The 14038-nt window shown below is 42.2% G+C and overlaps 4 protein-coding genes across 5 annotated transcripts; 3 read left to right on the top strand and 1 right to left on the bottom strand.

Moving 5' to 3' along the window:
- The first annotated feature begins 965 nt into the window (after positions 1–965).
- Positions 966–4002, top strand: LOC130703657 (alpha-(1,3)-fucosyltransferase C-like). The gene is made up of 2 exons (XM_057525093.2): positions 966–1286; positions 2624–4002. Exons 1-2 carry the CDS (start codon positions 1119–1121, stop codon positions 3875–3877), a joined length of 1422 nt encoding a protein of 473 aa, XP_057381076.1. The 5' UTR covers positions 966–1118; the 3' UTR covers positions 3878–4002.
- Positions 4003–4301: 299 nt separating this feature from the next.
- Positions 4302–8079, top strand: LOC130703674 (sodium-independent sulfate anion transporter-like). Of its 2 annotated transcripts, none has more exons than XM_059496481.1 (11): positions 4302–4490; positions 4684–4981; positions 5046–5241; positions 5314–5534; positions 5596–5767; positions 5839–6042; positions 6118–6279; positions 6348–6488; positions 6566–6711; positions 6782–6961; positions 7035–8079. In XM_059496481.1, exons 2-11 carry the CDS (start codon positions 4700–4702, stop codon positions 7257–7259), a joined length of 1929 nt encoding a protein of 642 aa, XP_059352464.1. In that variant the 5' UTR covers positions 4302–4490; positions 4684–4699; the 3' UTR covers positions 7260–8079. The 2 variants fall into 2 exon arrangements, with proteins under 2 accessions (XP_059352464.1, XP_057381098.1); XM_057525115.2 differs by having other exon boundaries at positions 4669–4981.
- On the bottom strand, positions 8080–10472 carry LOC130703658 (sushi, von Willebrand factor type A, EGF and pentraxin domain-containing protein 1-like). The gene is made up of 7 exons (XM_057525094.2): positions 10278–10472; positions 9975–10166; positions 9724–9903; positions 9348–9575; positions 9010–9252; positions 8789–8894; positions 8080–8717 (listed from the first exon to the last, which is right to left on the bottom strand). The coding sequence occupies exons 1-7, from the start codon at positions 10438–10440 to the stop codon at positions 8459–8461; spliced, it is 1371 nt and encodes a 456-aa protein (XP_057381077.2). The 5' UTR covers positions 10441–10472; the 3' UTR covers positions 8080–8458.
- A 352-nt stretch (positions 10473–10824) lies between these two features.
- On the top strand, positions 10825–14036 carry LOC130703655 (uncharacterized). Its single transcript, XM_057525091.2, has 7 exons — positions 10825–11083; positions 11161–11413; positions 11489–11643; positions 11707–11829; positions 11898–12116; positions 12194–13545; positions 13612–14036. The coding sequence occupies exons 1-6, from the start codon at positions 11005–11007 to the stop codon at positions 12958–12960; spliced, it is 1596 nt and encodes a 531-aa protein (XP_057381074.1). The 5' UTR covers positions 10825–11004; the 3' UTR covers positions 12961–13545; positions 13612–14036.
- The last annotated feature ends 2 nt before the right edge of the window (positions 14037–14038 follow it).

The raw sequence follows: 14038 nt of genomic DNA, 5'->3' as shown, positions 1-14038 counted from the left end.
CATTCGGGATTCTCTTTCTTTTCACGCTTGACGTACGTAAAACGTTTTTTTTTTTTTTTTCACGGCGTGCCGTAAGGGTGTCAAGCATTTTCGAAGGAAATCTTTTATGTATTGCAAGAGCGACGTCCAGTATTATTAAATATTTTTTTTTTTTCGTGCTTTTCTTTTGAGGTTTTATTCTTTTTTATCTATAAAGTTAAATCCAAGAATGGATGTTGTTTTTTTTCGTGAACCTGTCAAAGCTTCCCCCTCCATCTGCTTATTCTTGCCGGATTATGGAAGGTGGCGCGTGATAGCCGCAAGCTAAATACAACTCTTTTTGTGGGTGAATGTGAGGTTTGTAGCCAAAGGCAGAATAGCGTGAAACGAAACATTTCCGGTTAATTAAAATACTTTTATTTTTTTTTTTATCGACATTTTTTCCGATTCACTTGTCACACAGACCGATGGTTCCGTACTAAAACCAGCTGTACAACATAACCGCTAATAATGAATCCTTTCTAGAAAGTGATACTCACAACTCACGTTTCATTCATTATCGTTCTTTTGCCAGGGGCTTTTAGCCGAAGGCGCCCAAACAAAAAGGGATCTCCGTCTTTTTCAGAAACTTTAAAAAAAATATAATTCTCTTAGTGTCATTTGCTACGTTGATATCTATCCTCGCGTTATGTAAGCTCGCCCTATGTCAAAATCATTGACGCCGTCTCCCATCGCGTTCGCTATAACGAACGCTCGTTAGAAAGCGTATCCCGTTACGTCCCGAAAACGCCATAAAAAGAAGTTAAAAAAAAAACATGTATTTATATTTTAGATCCCCCTCCCCCCCTTTTTCAGAGAAAGGACGAGATATAATACGCCGCCGCCATGCCCCGCCACTGTATAATAATTGCGCTGTTGTCGCCGAGCAGGTTTTCATTTCTTTCCCTGCCAACAGTCGGAGTAGAACCACGGCGGACGCATGGTGTCTGTTGCCCGCCCTCTCGCCAACATTTCCTTGTCCCCCCCTCCCCCATTTTGTTTTGTTTCGTTTTGTTTTTTTTTGTTTTTTTAAGTGAAAAGAGCACATCTTACGACGCAGTTTGAATGGAGGAGGATTTTTAAACGCAATTTCACCATAAATGTTGAAGCAGCAGCACAGCAGGAAGAAGACCTTCTGCTGTTGTCCGTTCCCATCGCGAACGCTTTTACGTTGGCTGGCCACGAGTTTCATCGGTGGAGCGGTCATCGTCCTCTACCTTTTACCTGCCTACCGCGATCAACATCGACTACAGCAACATCGTCGCCAAGTATCCATTTTGTTTTTTCTTTTGGCTTGTTTTTTTTGTTTTGTGTTGATTCCAACTGTCGTCATGTGACGTCACGTCTTGACACGCTGTCGCTTTGACCCGTAACCTATATGGCACACACGCAACGCCGTAAAGACCTTTTTTTGTTGTTTGCGGCAATGGGGGCACACCCATCTGTATTGAATTGCGTGCGATATCGTTGCCACGGGAAACGACCAACAAGACCCACCGCATCCGCCGCTGTTGTATTTCATAGCGGAAGTGATCGCGAGAATAACAATTTTTTAAAAAGGGGACCCTTTCAGTCGAGCTCGAAAAAGAATAGGTCCTCGAACATCAATCTCTTTGATGAAAAATCAACAATGCCAACAAGTTGAGACAAGACTTGTGCTTTATGTGTATGCCATCTAGTTACTGTTTCAAGCTCAGTAGACCGTGCGTATGCCGTCTTATGTATCCAGCAGAACATCAGTCAAGAGACCTTCTATTATGAAAACATTTCTTTTATTTTTTCTTGCGAAAAATACTGTCTACTATGACGACGTTTTGTTGCTCCTTGTATTTCATGCAACAAAACTCTCTTCGTTCTTCATCGGGCTGTCAACACCATACGCTCGCATCGTTATATGAAAATCGCTCTGTTGACTTTTCGGCTCGCCTTTCCGCGTCGGCATGACCTATAATATCAAGCCCTCGTAATGCTTCGGGATTTAACATGCCGGGCACGTCTGTTTGAGAGGAAAGTCACGCTGATGGGCTAATTTTACATATATTTCCGCTAGCGCGTTTTTGGTATAGACACAACGCCAAGCATTCGATCCCTTAAATTATTCGGGATTACTCATTTGCGGAAGACTTGTTCACTGCTCTCTCCATCTTTTGCTGCCTTCCATGATTGCTATTCTTGCTGGATTGCACAATCTTTTCCTTCTGCTTCGTACAATCCATCAGGCAGCGCCTTTATCCGATAGATACCGCAGGGCATATCGCACACATGTATTTAATAGAAAGGGCTGTTTTCAGTCTTGCTTTATAGATCCCCCCCCGCCCCCCCTAAGCTTAATGCTGCGAAAGATGTATGGGCTGCTAGTCTAAGATGTCTCCATTGGAATGTTCAAGAAGAGATCTATAATGCCTGTCGGATGTGTTCCACGCGATTCCCTTTTTTTTCTCGTGCTTAGAGAGAGAGAGAGAGTGCATCCATTAGTTAGACACAGTGTTTTGTAATGGGTGAAACTAAAGTTTCCGCTCGTTTATTTTCACACAATGCGCAGTCAACTCGCTTTCGTTCGAAATGAAAAATAATGCATGAACGATGGATCGATATCGCATTTCAGGTCGCATCCATTGACGGCCTTTCATCGCTGACTCAAGTGCTACTGCTGCCAGATCAGGACGGCCAACAACAACAACAAATCATTATTCTCTACTGGACCAAATATTTTGACTTGAACGATTTCGATGTCGGGACGGGCAGGACGCCTTTTCTGAAAGCCCAATGCGCTTCCGCCGCTTTTGATGGCCAGCAGAGCGCGGGCTGCTGTTGTCTGACGACGACCGACCGTGGCTTGTTGAACCGTAGCCATGCCGTCATTTTTCACGCCCGCGACCTCGATCCCGACGACTTACCTCCGCCCGGATGGAGGCATCCGCGCCAGACTTTTATCTTCTTCAATTACGAATCACCAGTGCACACTGATCTGGCCAAGCTGAGACTCTCTTTTAATAATTACTTTAACAGAACGATGACTTACCGGCGTGACTCGGATATTGTCAGTCTTCATCCTTACGGTCGCATCCATTGCCGGAACACGGCATCCAGCAGCCATTGTTTAGATTTCCCGCTTTCGTCCGCTGCCAGCAGGAACGGAAGCTACGTTCAGGACACTTCCGATGTCTCCGTTCCGGTTCGAATGGATCTGACGCGAAAGAAACGAACGGCCGCCTGGTTCGTTTCAAATTGTGTGACAGACAGCCGTCGTGAATCGCTGGTCCACAACCTGTCGCTTTTCATTCCAGTCGACATTTACGGAGACTGTCACGGAGGACGTCCGTGCCGGAATCGACCCGAATGTGACCGCATGCTCAGTCGCTATTATCGATTCTATCTCAGTTTTGAGAACTCTTTGTGTCCGGATTATGTTACGGAGAAACTGTATCGAGCTCTAGCACATGACACGGTGCCAATAGTTTTTGGCGGAGCTGACTATTCCCTTTACCTTCCAGCTGGATCGTATGTGGACGCCAGGGATTTCGATAGCCCGCAGAGTCTGGCCGAGCATCTCAAGAAACTGATGGTCGACGACCAACTTTATTTGAGCCACTTTACTTGGAGGAGGCATTACGTAGTGAACCCAGCGCCTTTGGATGGATGGTGTCAGTTGTGCAGATTGCTGAGCGATCCCAACAAAAGGCCCAAGACTTATCCTGACATTGCCGCTTGGTGGGCTGGACGGAGTAGCAATCAATCCTGTTTTCCACCTCCAGTATCGCTCGTTTCGCTGGAGCCGACGTATGAACCCACCAGAGACTCCTATTCAGCAGACTACGTCCGTAAACTAGTCAACAAACTACGAGAGATTGTCGTCTAGGGGACGGAGATGCTATCACAGATCATTTCCCGAAAATACATATACTTTTGTGAAAATTTCAATACAAATTGTGCATAACGTTATTTATGGATTATATTTTTCGGTTTTTCTGTGTTGTATACTCTGAACAATTACGTCAAATACAAAAAAATTTATGTTGCGGTTACCAACTTTTAATGAATGACCTTTTTATTTACCAGATGGTTGCATATTTTTAACAGAACCGGTTGACAACGATATTCTCAAACGTCGTTATTGACTTTTTTCTGTATAATACGCCGGGATTTTCCCAAACATTCCTAAAGCTTTCGTTTTTTTTTGACAACATATTCTATTCTACTCGCTAGATGGCAGGTCTGGTTGTCAACAATGCAGTGTAAATTTGCATACCAGTCGACGTGGCTGGTTGTTTCCTTCTGATGTTCATCTAACAGAAGAGAAAAAATCTTGTTTAAAACTTAAAACCCTACCGTTGGAATAATGAGGTCGTATCGTGCTCGATAGCTCGTCGTTCTCTCTTATAACTCAAAATGTATTGAACACGGATGTTGTTAACTCCCTTGCTACGATAGGAGATAACGTCGAAACGGAAACCACAGCTTCATAGAAATAGGTAAAATTGAAGCGTTTTTTATCTTCGAAGTAAAATTAGTTATGTTATTACATGTATGACGCGGGTTTTAGTTGGAAGCATGATTTTGTTCCTGTTAGTTCAACAGCAATCTCACACGAACAAAGAGCTTGCATTCTGGAGATTCGGGGACAGTTTGGAATAACAAGTTATACTTTAGTTTGTCTTGTGCTAGGGGGACATCCAGTGAAATGGTCTTGAAAAATGACAGTGCCTGTCCCCACTTGGAAACAGATGAAAATGGCATTGACAGGGAAAGTGAATCACAACATGGAAACACCTCCCCAGTTCGGCAATGGATTCGTGAGTCGTGCACAACTGGATTGTTAAAAAGGCGCCTGCCATTTCTGCAGTGGGCCCCGAAGTACACATTGCGATCCATCTTCCACGACTGCATAGCTGGTTTCACTGTTGCACTTACAGCTATTCCTCAAGGAATCGCATACGGGGCTGTAGCAGGACTTCCTGTTGAAGTACTTACCCTCAGATTTATGTGTATTATTATATCAAACTCATTGCTTGTTTTTTTTTCCACAGTATGGATTGTATACCGCATTTGCTGGCCCCTTTGTCTACGCATTACTTGGTTCGGTGCGGCAAATCACTGTTGGTCCAACAGCGGTTATGGCTCTTATGACACATGAATATGCAGTAAAAGGAGGAGCACCCTACGCAGTCGTATTGTCTTTTCTCGCTGGTTGCATTGAACTGATGGCTGGTCTTCTGAACTTGGGTAAAATAGAAAACATTCAAGTTTGAATTCATTTAGTACAACCATGTTTTTAAAAATGATTTTGCATTTTAGGATGGATTATGGAGTTCATATCCGGGCCTGTTATCTCAGGTTTTTGCTCCGCCGCAGCTGCTACTGTCATAGTCGCACAATTCAAAACTCTTTTGGGTCTTAAATTTCCCGGTTCATCTTTCGCCAAAGTTTTCCCAGGCATCATCACTAACTGGAAGGATATCAAATTGTGGGATACTCTCCTCGGTTTTTCCTTTATGCTGTTTCTTTTGCTTCTCAAGGTTCTTTTCACAATGTGCATTTCTCTAGTGTTACTGGGCTGACAGTTTTTCTTTGTTATAGAATCTGACTCATATGAGAAAAGCTTGTACCACCTGGAGCTGCCTTCGCAACCGTCATGTGAGCAAAGCGATATGGTTCGTTTCAACATGTCGCAATGCTCTAGCTGTTGTCCTTGGTTGCGTTATTGCCTATTCTTTCGAGCTTTATGGTTATCATCCTTTCAATCTCACCGGTTGTGATCGATTTGACTTTGACTGTGTGTAACAGCGTAACAATCTTAATTGTTCGATTTCTTTTTTCTAGGTGAAATCAAATCAGGAGTACCATCGTTTCATTTGCCACCATTCAGCTTCGAACGTCCCATATCAAATTCTTCCCTTTCCAACTCTACAGATCCAGGTTTCGAATTGGTGACATTTGATACCATCGTGTCCGACTTGGGCATGGGTCTAGTCATGGTTCCACTGATAGCCATTCTGGAACAAGTGGCGATCGCCAAAGCTTTCTGTAATTATTTTCTCTCCTTACAAAGTGCTTCCTTTTAACTGATCCATGTTTCTTATTGATTCACTTGGCCCATAGCCAACGGAGGCAAGACGGACTCGACACAAGAGATGATTGCCGTCGGGATGGGCTCGGTCTTTTGTTCTTTCTTCGGATGCATGCCGCTGACGGCGTCCTTCTCCCGGAGCTCGGTCATGTCTGCCAGCGGAGCCAAAACTCAATTTGCCAATTTCTTCAACGGTAAGACTCAAATACCTCATCTAGTTTCGTGATTTCAAATTTCGATCGTTTCTTTTGCACTGTGGTAGGCCTTGTGATATTGATAGCACTGAGCTTCCTGATGCCGACTTTCTACTACATTCCCAAATCCGTTCTCGGAGCCGTCATCATCGTTGCCGTCTACTCCATGATTGAATTTGATGAAATTCTTCCCATGTGGAGAGGCAGAAGTATGTTTTCTGTTATTTGCATATAATTTCTAAAATCTTTCACAACGTTTCATATAAAAAAAAAATTTTCCCACTAGGAATTGAGTTGATTCCTTTCGGAACGACCTTCTTCTTCTGTTTGCTTATCAACATCGAATACGGCATTCTGATTGGCGCGTTAGTCCATTTGTTGTTGTTGGCCCATGAAGCTACCCGGACGAAATCCAGTTATGTTAGATATAAGGTTAGAAATCTTAAATGTGTGGTGTTTAGTTATTGAACTTCTGGCATTCCATTGTATTTTTCTGAAACAGAAACAAGGTGTAGGAGAACGTATCATTCTCAGGGCGGACCGCAATCTGTATTTTCCTTCCGTGGAACGATTTCGCCAAGCACTGGTTAGGATATCCAGTGAGAGCATTGACGATTCTACACCAAAGACTATAATTATCGACATGAGCCGCGTCAGCGATATAGACCACACGTCACTTAAGGTATATTGCCAAAAAAACATAAAATTTTCGTTCTCACGAGTTTTCAAAACTAAAATCTTATTGTTTTTGTCAGATGCTAAAGGCAATGCTGTCTTCCTGGGAAAAAGGAGGCGATAGATATTCTTTCGTCAATGTTAGTGTGAACCTCGAGAAAAATATGCTTTCCGTTCTACCAGCTGGAATCAACATTTTACGAGCGCCGACGGATAGCGACACTGGTGGTGACAGCGAAGACATGGAAGAGGCTGGAGCGTTACTCGCAGTTTCAGTCAGCGGCAAAGACACGCAGGACGTCTAGAATTGTACGGACAGGTATATCTTTATAGCAACATACTCTTATCGATTCCAAAAACGATATTCCTGAACGAGATATTGGGACATGAAATTAGACTACGTGTACTCCAGCAATAACAACCGATAGGAAGCTTGTTGTTAAATGCAATGACAGAAGGGATCAATTTGATAACGAGTCGAATACTCGCTAGCCAAACCGTATGGAGCTAAAGATGCCAAAAAAATTTATCAATGAAGTTAACCATAAAGTTGGCTAATTTAATAGGTATTAGATTCCCGTGTTTTCCGCCGTTCTCTTAAGCTATGAATCTTCCCTAAGCGTGCTCCCAGCTTTTCGGATTCCCTGCACACTCTTGATAGACCTGTTTACGCACAAACTGAAATCAGCACTTTGTTTTTACAGTTTAGGATTTATCTTTCTTATTTAAAGGAACGTAAAGTCTTTTATCCTGTGCGCTCCATTGTTTGCCATTTCACTCAAGTTATCGATCTATTTTATTTGTTTTCCAAATATTTGAGAGGGTTAGCTGGGTACTGGGTAAAATCGCTATACTCCGGATTTATCTCGAACTCTCTTTTGTTATGGGCAGGGGTCGTTTGATTCCCACTGCTGAAATGCGTTCTCATCTATTAAATATAGAGCCTTATTGTATTGAATAGGACTCCCTTTGTTGCCTTGATTGGGTCCATTTCCTTCCATTCTTTTATTGTGTTTGAACCTAATTTTTCATAGATAGAGGCTCCTTTTCTCTTTCAAAAGAATTGTTTAACTATAGAAAGTCTAGAAGCACGCCCACAAATAACTAACTGCACGGATGCCTCAATCACCCGACGAATCTTTTATAATGATTAGTTTTATTCAATGACGTCATACGACGTCGTTTGTGCAACCAGGAATAGAAACCGTCTCTTTTTACAGGCCAATTATCAAAGGCACGATGGAAAGGGTATATATGTTTTGCAAGCACAAAATGTATTTTGTAGCCTGTGCACCTGAAATTTGCCACATCGTACTTTAGCGTTGTAAAATAGATACTCCACAAATTAGATTGAAACGTCTGTGCTGCGTGCGTGTTCTTTCTTCTTTCTTTTTTTTCTTCGGCAACTTACTTTACAAGTAGCATTCATGCTTGTTTAACATGTTTTTAGTTCAGGTTGATTAGATTACAACGTAGAACGATAATGGCAAAATGAAAAAAATTACTAACCCAGTTTGCCATATTGACTGGTAGTCCTGTTTTTACCGTAGTGAACAATCAAGGCTGACTGTCTCCTAAGTGTTCCTGGTCTGTGAATCGTGGCGTATCCGTGATGGCCACCATCGGGAGTTTCGTCCAAAGAATAGAAACTTTGTCGTCCGATTTGGCGCAGTAGTTCAGCCCGCATTCCTTGTGCATCGTTGCTGTTTTCATTATTGCTGTTGTCGTTACCAACGTCGGGAGAAGTTTTGTGATGTCCGCATCTTCAAAATGAAATGGGGAAAAAAAGCTATAGTCGGAATTTTCATTGTTCAGATCGATTTAGGGGTTTTACTTGTTGTAAATCCAGACCAACATCAAAAAGAATATCAAACCAATGGCAGACGAAGTCAAGATGATATAAAATGTCAATAACTTCAAGCGACCTCCTACCGATCGAACTGTAAGTAAGACCAAAGAAAATTAGTGGTTACGATGATTTACCTTGTGGCTATGCGGTAATTTGCAATAAGTCTTCTAGCGAGTTCGCAACATGCAATTTTAATGGCAACTTACCACAAATAGGAAAACTTCCTCCCCACGTCCCGTTAGATTGGCAAACCACCAGGCCATTATTCGCAGTGGCCGTCGGGTGAACAACATTTTCTGCTGGTTTGCAATATACTGATGCGTTGGTCCCAACTTTGTAGCGTTCTCCGACTAAATCCGGTCCGTCTAACTTGATGTTACGTAATTCCGGTGCATCAGCAGCTAACAGCTTAAGCCGGATGAGGGGAATTAAGGATCCACACGTTGCCTCTGTACAAAATCCAAAATTAATTAGCCGCATTTGATACTGGTATATGCTATATATTTAGATGGTATCTTAACGTAAATTAACGATAAAGACTAACCGCATGTTAACAGAGTTCCTTTCCAGCTTCGTGTTGCCGTATCGCAGACAAGACGTGAATGCGTCACTTCTGAATCTGAGTTATCGATTAGTCGTCTATTAGGATCAGCACATTTATAAAAGATTTCAGTTCCAGGGACGTAGGTTTGGTTATGGGTTACGTTCCTTCCATCAATTTGAACGAACATTCCGTTCGGTATTTCCGGCCTGTCACAATTTCCTCTAGGGGCTGTAATCATGTGGTCCAACATGCGATATTTATAGAATGGAATTCGTAAATTTTCATCAATGAATCTTATCTTTTAAGATTCTGAACTTCATTATCATACTAAAGTTAATTAATTCGGAGAAACCGACAGTCTCCGTGTTATTATTACCTGGTTCGCATCGAGGGATAACGTTCCACGTTCCGTTGTTGCAAGTGGAGGTGATCTGTCCATGAACCGGCTGGTAGGAATCAATGCAATCGATGGTTAACTTCCCTCCGTGAAATAACGTCGATCCAGACGACTCGTTTCGCACGACGCCATGTTCCACCACGGGTACGATGCAAGGTGCTTAAATGTTCATGAAAGAAAAAAGGTTACTTGCCATTCGTTTTCCACGAGTGTGATCCAGTGGAACTAACATAAACATTCCGGTGGATTTTTACTCCAATTTCCGCCTTTTTCGCAAGTGGCAGAGGAAGCACCAATCAGCCTCGCGTTTGTGTTGCAACGATAAATGATTGATCGGCCTACCGTTGACATTTTTAAAGGAAGATTGTCCGTAATATCGATCCAGCCGTTCGGGATTGGGCTTGGCAAATCGCAGTACATTTCTAACGTAAAAACAAACGTAAGGCATCAATTACTTTTAGTACTTATAAAAGTAAAAAACAGAAAAGGTAGTTTTCTGATTTTTTAAAAATAGCGTAACTGTTGCTTCGTACTAGGTTCTTCCATTGGCGTATCCGATGCTGCAAATGGATCGCGTATGCTAATCTCGTTCGTAACAGGAATATTGATCCTAACATCCTTTGTGGTGAATGTTTGACAGTTCATTTCAACCATTGTTGACACAATGTAAACTAATTTTACTAAATACAACATCATTACTGGTCGACATCAAAGTGTGCACTAAAGAACATATTACTCTGAACTGTTCGTAAAAAAGAAACAGCTTTTCCAGCCCGTCGCAACTGGAAGTGGTTGGTTGAGGTATCACATCGTGGCTTCCGTTTTCACTGGATGTTATCCGGGAAATCGTTTATGCCACTGACACTCTTGTCAAATAAAGTCAACGAGGTAGTATGCATTGTATGTTGGCAATGATTGTTGACTTTAGTTATATCAGCCATATTGGTTAACGTAGAACACGTTTACTACTTCAGAAATCGTAAAAATTGCCTTTTTAAAGTCTTGCTTAATGTTGTTATGCTATTATTATCTTGTTAAACTATATGTCGGTAGGCTCATCTTGACAGTAGGCAATTTTTAAGCTTTGAGAAACGCATATTGAAACCTGGCCGCTAGATGACGGAGAACGGTCATTGAATAGTTTGTCTGCTGGGGCTGCAGCATTCCGCTCATAATTGTTGATTTATTGTTGTTCTTCACGTACTGCAATATCTTTGCTATTTACTTAGTGCTGCGACAGAAAAGGAAGCAGATACTTTCATGGCTAGCCATGAATTTTCGAAAGACTCAAAATCTGTTTTCGTTTTTACGTTTTCTTTGGTTCTGCTCCATTGGCTAGGTAGGTTGAAAGACAATGGTGATAATGGAGATACTCTTAAGCATTCTTTTACTGTACAGATATTTTTTCCTCCTCAGTCTGTGCTGGAGGAATCATGAGTGAAGCTGAACCTTCTTCATCCTATGTTGAAGAGGAGCATCATTCAGAAGATCATGAACTTGTACATGTCAAACATCGCTTAGAAATATTGCCAGAAGCTCCTCTCACAGGGTTTGCACTTGTCAAGAGAGTGGACGAGACACTCAACCTCACCTGCCAAGTAGTCAAAGAATCTGGACCCTTTGTTAAGTTTCAGCTAGAATGGCATCTCCCTCAGCACAGTACAAATCGGTATAAAGATTTACGAAACTTGTGGCATTTTTACATATATATATATATACAGTTATATGTTTCATTGTTTTTTAGAATGCACAATATCTTCAATAAGCCTGGAGCTATAAACACCCTTCACCTAACAATAACTAAATTACAGGAGTCTGATAGTGGAATGTATCGTTGTATTGCCCGTGGTGAAAAATTAACACAACTACAACATTCAGTTGATATTAGTATTTTACCAAGTAAGATGGAGTCATAATGCCTTGGCATACACATCTACTTTACTTTTATGGATCCAATCTTAGGAAAAGGAACTTGTGGTGATAACATGTTCATGTGTTCTTCCAAGTCTTGCATACCTCAACGTTACAAATGCGATGGCACTCCAGATTGCGGTGATGGAGCAGATGAATCCAAAGAAATTTGTGGTAATTTCAAATCAGACATGAATGAATAAGTGAAAGGAATATATTTCAATTAAACACGTGATCTTCAGGCGAATCTCCTTGTGACGGTAAATTGCACTGTGACGATGGTAGATGTATATCGAAGAAAGTCTGCTGCGACAAGTACTATGATGCAAATTGTACGGCAACCTACGAAATCCCTTGTTGTGGCAAGCTGCTCAATTTCCTTGCACCAGATTTTCCTCTTCAAACGCACCATCAGTTCCACGAAATTGGTTTTCTTCAGTCTACAATGTATACGATCATAGGTATGGCCTTCGTAACCATCATCTTGTTTAGACTCTCGACTAGTTCAACCTATTCAAAACATTATTTTGATTGGCAGGTTGTGCTGTGGCGTTCGTTCTCATCGTTACCTTCACAGTTATTACCGTGTGTCGTGTCCACATGCGCCGTTCGGCCATCCCCAACGCCTACGCCGCATACCGATCCGACACGCGTGTCTGGAGTGACCTTGACTCGTACTTGGCAACGTCCAACAATCGTTGGACACGTGGGCTGCTCCGATCTGATCTGAGTCGTTCTCCTGGCTTGGTTTTGAATTCCTATGGAGATCCAGGCGGCCCCGGACCCAATACCAGTTTATTAGTCACGTATAACATTAATAATGGCGTCCAATTAATGGGTCGGCCTGTCGAGCCACCACCCTACGAGGAAGTGGCCGCTGGTAGGCACGCTACTGGTAATCGAGATGAGCCACCACCTCCCTATGTCTCACGAGAGAATCTTAGCACGAACGACTGGTCTGTGACTCGCAATGTCAACAACAGCAACAGTAGTAACAACGTCAGCAATGGCCCGTTCCTCTCAGCCATTTTCTCACTTTTAGTAAATAACGCACAACCGTTGCCTGGCCAACCGCAGCTGGCTGATAGAATAGTTCCTCAAGCACCTGCGCCTCTGGAATTGGCCGCTGAACGTGTTGAGGAAGACAACAACAACGGGGACATTAATGGGAATAACACGGGGCAGATCTGGGTCAGACCCAATTTCAATAACCGCGCACTTCCAAATCCAGAAGTCAACACGACAGAACAGCGACCATCAAGGATAAATCCGTCGTCTGACACTCCCGGTAGTCCCCCTTCCTAAATAGCTCCCAATGTCGCTATTGCAGTTTTAAAAACGGAATGACTTTTAAAATTTCTTGTTTCGTAATGTAACAGATTACTATCATATCTAATCCTTTGACGTGCGTATGGGTTCAAGTGCAGAAAATGATCTGTTTTGCGGCACATGTGTGAACTTTTGACCTCGATCGCATATATCTACGGCATTTCTTCATTTTTAATCACCAAACTATTTCTCAGTATCGTCGACAATGCATGTGCCAATCTCTTGTACAGTCTCTGAACATTTTCTTCCCGTCCCATTTTATTCGCTTTTTCCCTCAAAGTGAAACACTTTAACTTTTAAAAAATCGGGTCAGTGTTTTTGTAAAAAAATGTTAGCAAAAGAAGACATTAACCGTATCCTAATAGACATACAGAAACGATGCGTTTTAAGCCAACTTAAGCGTTCCGCTGTCATCGTAACAGTGCAATCCTCGCCTTTGTTTATCTTCGGGGCTAATGCAATTGGGACATTTGCGGTTTACTAGGGTTATTTGACTGATATCTTCCCGTATTATGTCATGTTATTCTTTAGGTGGAGAGGAGGCTCTCCTAAGCGATTCAGGTATAATTTACATCCCGGAAATGGCAAAAATGATTCACGATTCATGAACCATTTTTCGTTTCGTAGGTCTAGAAGCAAGAAGGAAAACAAAACAATTGTTCAGAAAATAAATCCCACAAATGAATGACCGTCGCTGTCCGAAAAAACTGTATCATATGTTGATGACATTTGGTGTCCGGACAGAGTTGAAGACGGAAGAAAAAGAAACCGTTCCGCTCAGACGAACAAGCTGGATGCCTCAGGTGAACCCAACCAAACAAAGAAAAAGATAAAATTCGCATGGTCTGAAACTCGGCAATCATCTTGCTAGAAATGATTATGATGCTGCTCACGAAATCTCCATTGAATTGAAAAATAACGGAGGTTGTGCACCCCACAAGAGAAGTATATTTATATAGACGTCAATTAAAGTTTTGTTGCACACGTTCGTGGTCGCAGTCGTTTACTTTTTCCTCATCCTGCCCTTAATACTTGCTAGGGGTCGAACACCTAA

The sequence above is a fragment of the Daphnia carinata genome, chromosome 8, assembly GCF_022539665.2.
Source record: "Daphnia carinata strain CSIRO-1 chromosome 8, CSIRO_AGI_Dcar_HiC_V3, whole genome shotgun sequence".
NCBI classification, from domain to species: domain Eukaryota; kingdom Metazoa; phylum Arthropoda; class Branchiopoda; order Diplostraca; family Daphniidae; genus Daphnia; species Daphnia carinata.
The sequence above is the reverse complement of the archived record's forward strand: the minus strand, read 5'-3'. Positions and strand labels throughout refer to the sequence as shown.

What these genes read in the sequence shown, in the direction of transcription:
- LOC130703658 (XM_057525094.2), bottom strand. Translation starts at nt 10,440, where the DNA reads ATGATGTTGTATTTAGTAAAATTAGTTTACATTGTGTCAACAATGGTT. An exon ending in TATCCCTCGATGCGAACCAG is followed by an intron (nt 9,576 to 9,723) that starts GTAATAATAACA and finishes ACATGATTACAG; the next exon opens with CCCCTAGAGGAAATTGTGAC. An exon ending in AGGAACTCTGTTAACATGCG is followed by an intron (nt 9,253 to 9,347) that starts GTTAGTCTTTAT and finishes GATTTTGTACAG; the next exon opens with AGGCAACGTGTGGATCCTTA.
- LOC130703674 (XM_059496481.1), top strand. Translation starts at nt 4,700, where the DNA reads ATGGTCTTGAAAAATGACAGTGCCTGTCCCCACTTGGAAACAGATGAA. An exon ending in GGCTGGTCTTCTGAACTTGG is followed by an intron (nt 5,242 to 5,313) that starts GTAAAATAGAAA and finishes TTTGCATTTTAG; the next exon opens with GATGGATTATGGAGTTCATA. An exon ending in TGTTTCTTTTGCTTCTCAAG is followed by an intron (nt 5,535 to 5,595) that starts GTTCTTTTCACA and finishes TCTTTGTTATAG; the next exon opens with AATCTGACTCATATGAGAAA.
- LOC130703657 (XM_057525093.2), top strand. Translation starts at nt 1,119, where the DNA reads ATGTTGAAGCAGCAGCACAGCAGGAAGAAGACCTTCTGCTGTTGTCCG. An exon ending in TACAGCAACATCGTCGCCAA is followed by an intron (nt 1,287 to 2,623) that starts GTATCCATTTTG and finishes ATCGCATTTCAG; the next exon opens with GTCGCATCCATTGACGGCCT.
- LOC130703655 (XM_057525091.2), top strand. Translation starts at nt 11,005, where the DNA reads ATGGCTAGCCATGAATTTTCGAAAGACTCAAAATCTGTTTTCGTTTTT. An exon ending in GGTTCTGCTCCATTGGCTAG is followed by an intron (nt 11,084 to 11,160) that starts GTAGGTTGAAAG and finishes TTTCCTCCTCAG; the next exon opens with TCTGTGCTGGAGGAATCATG. An exon ending in TGAATCCAAAGAAATTTGTG is followed by an intron (nt 11,830 to 11,897) that starts GTAATTTCAAAT and finishes CGTGATCTTCAG; the next exon opens with GCGAATCTCCTTGTGACGGT.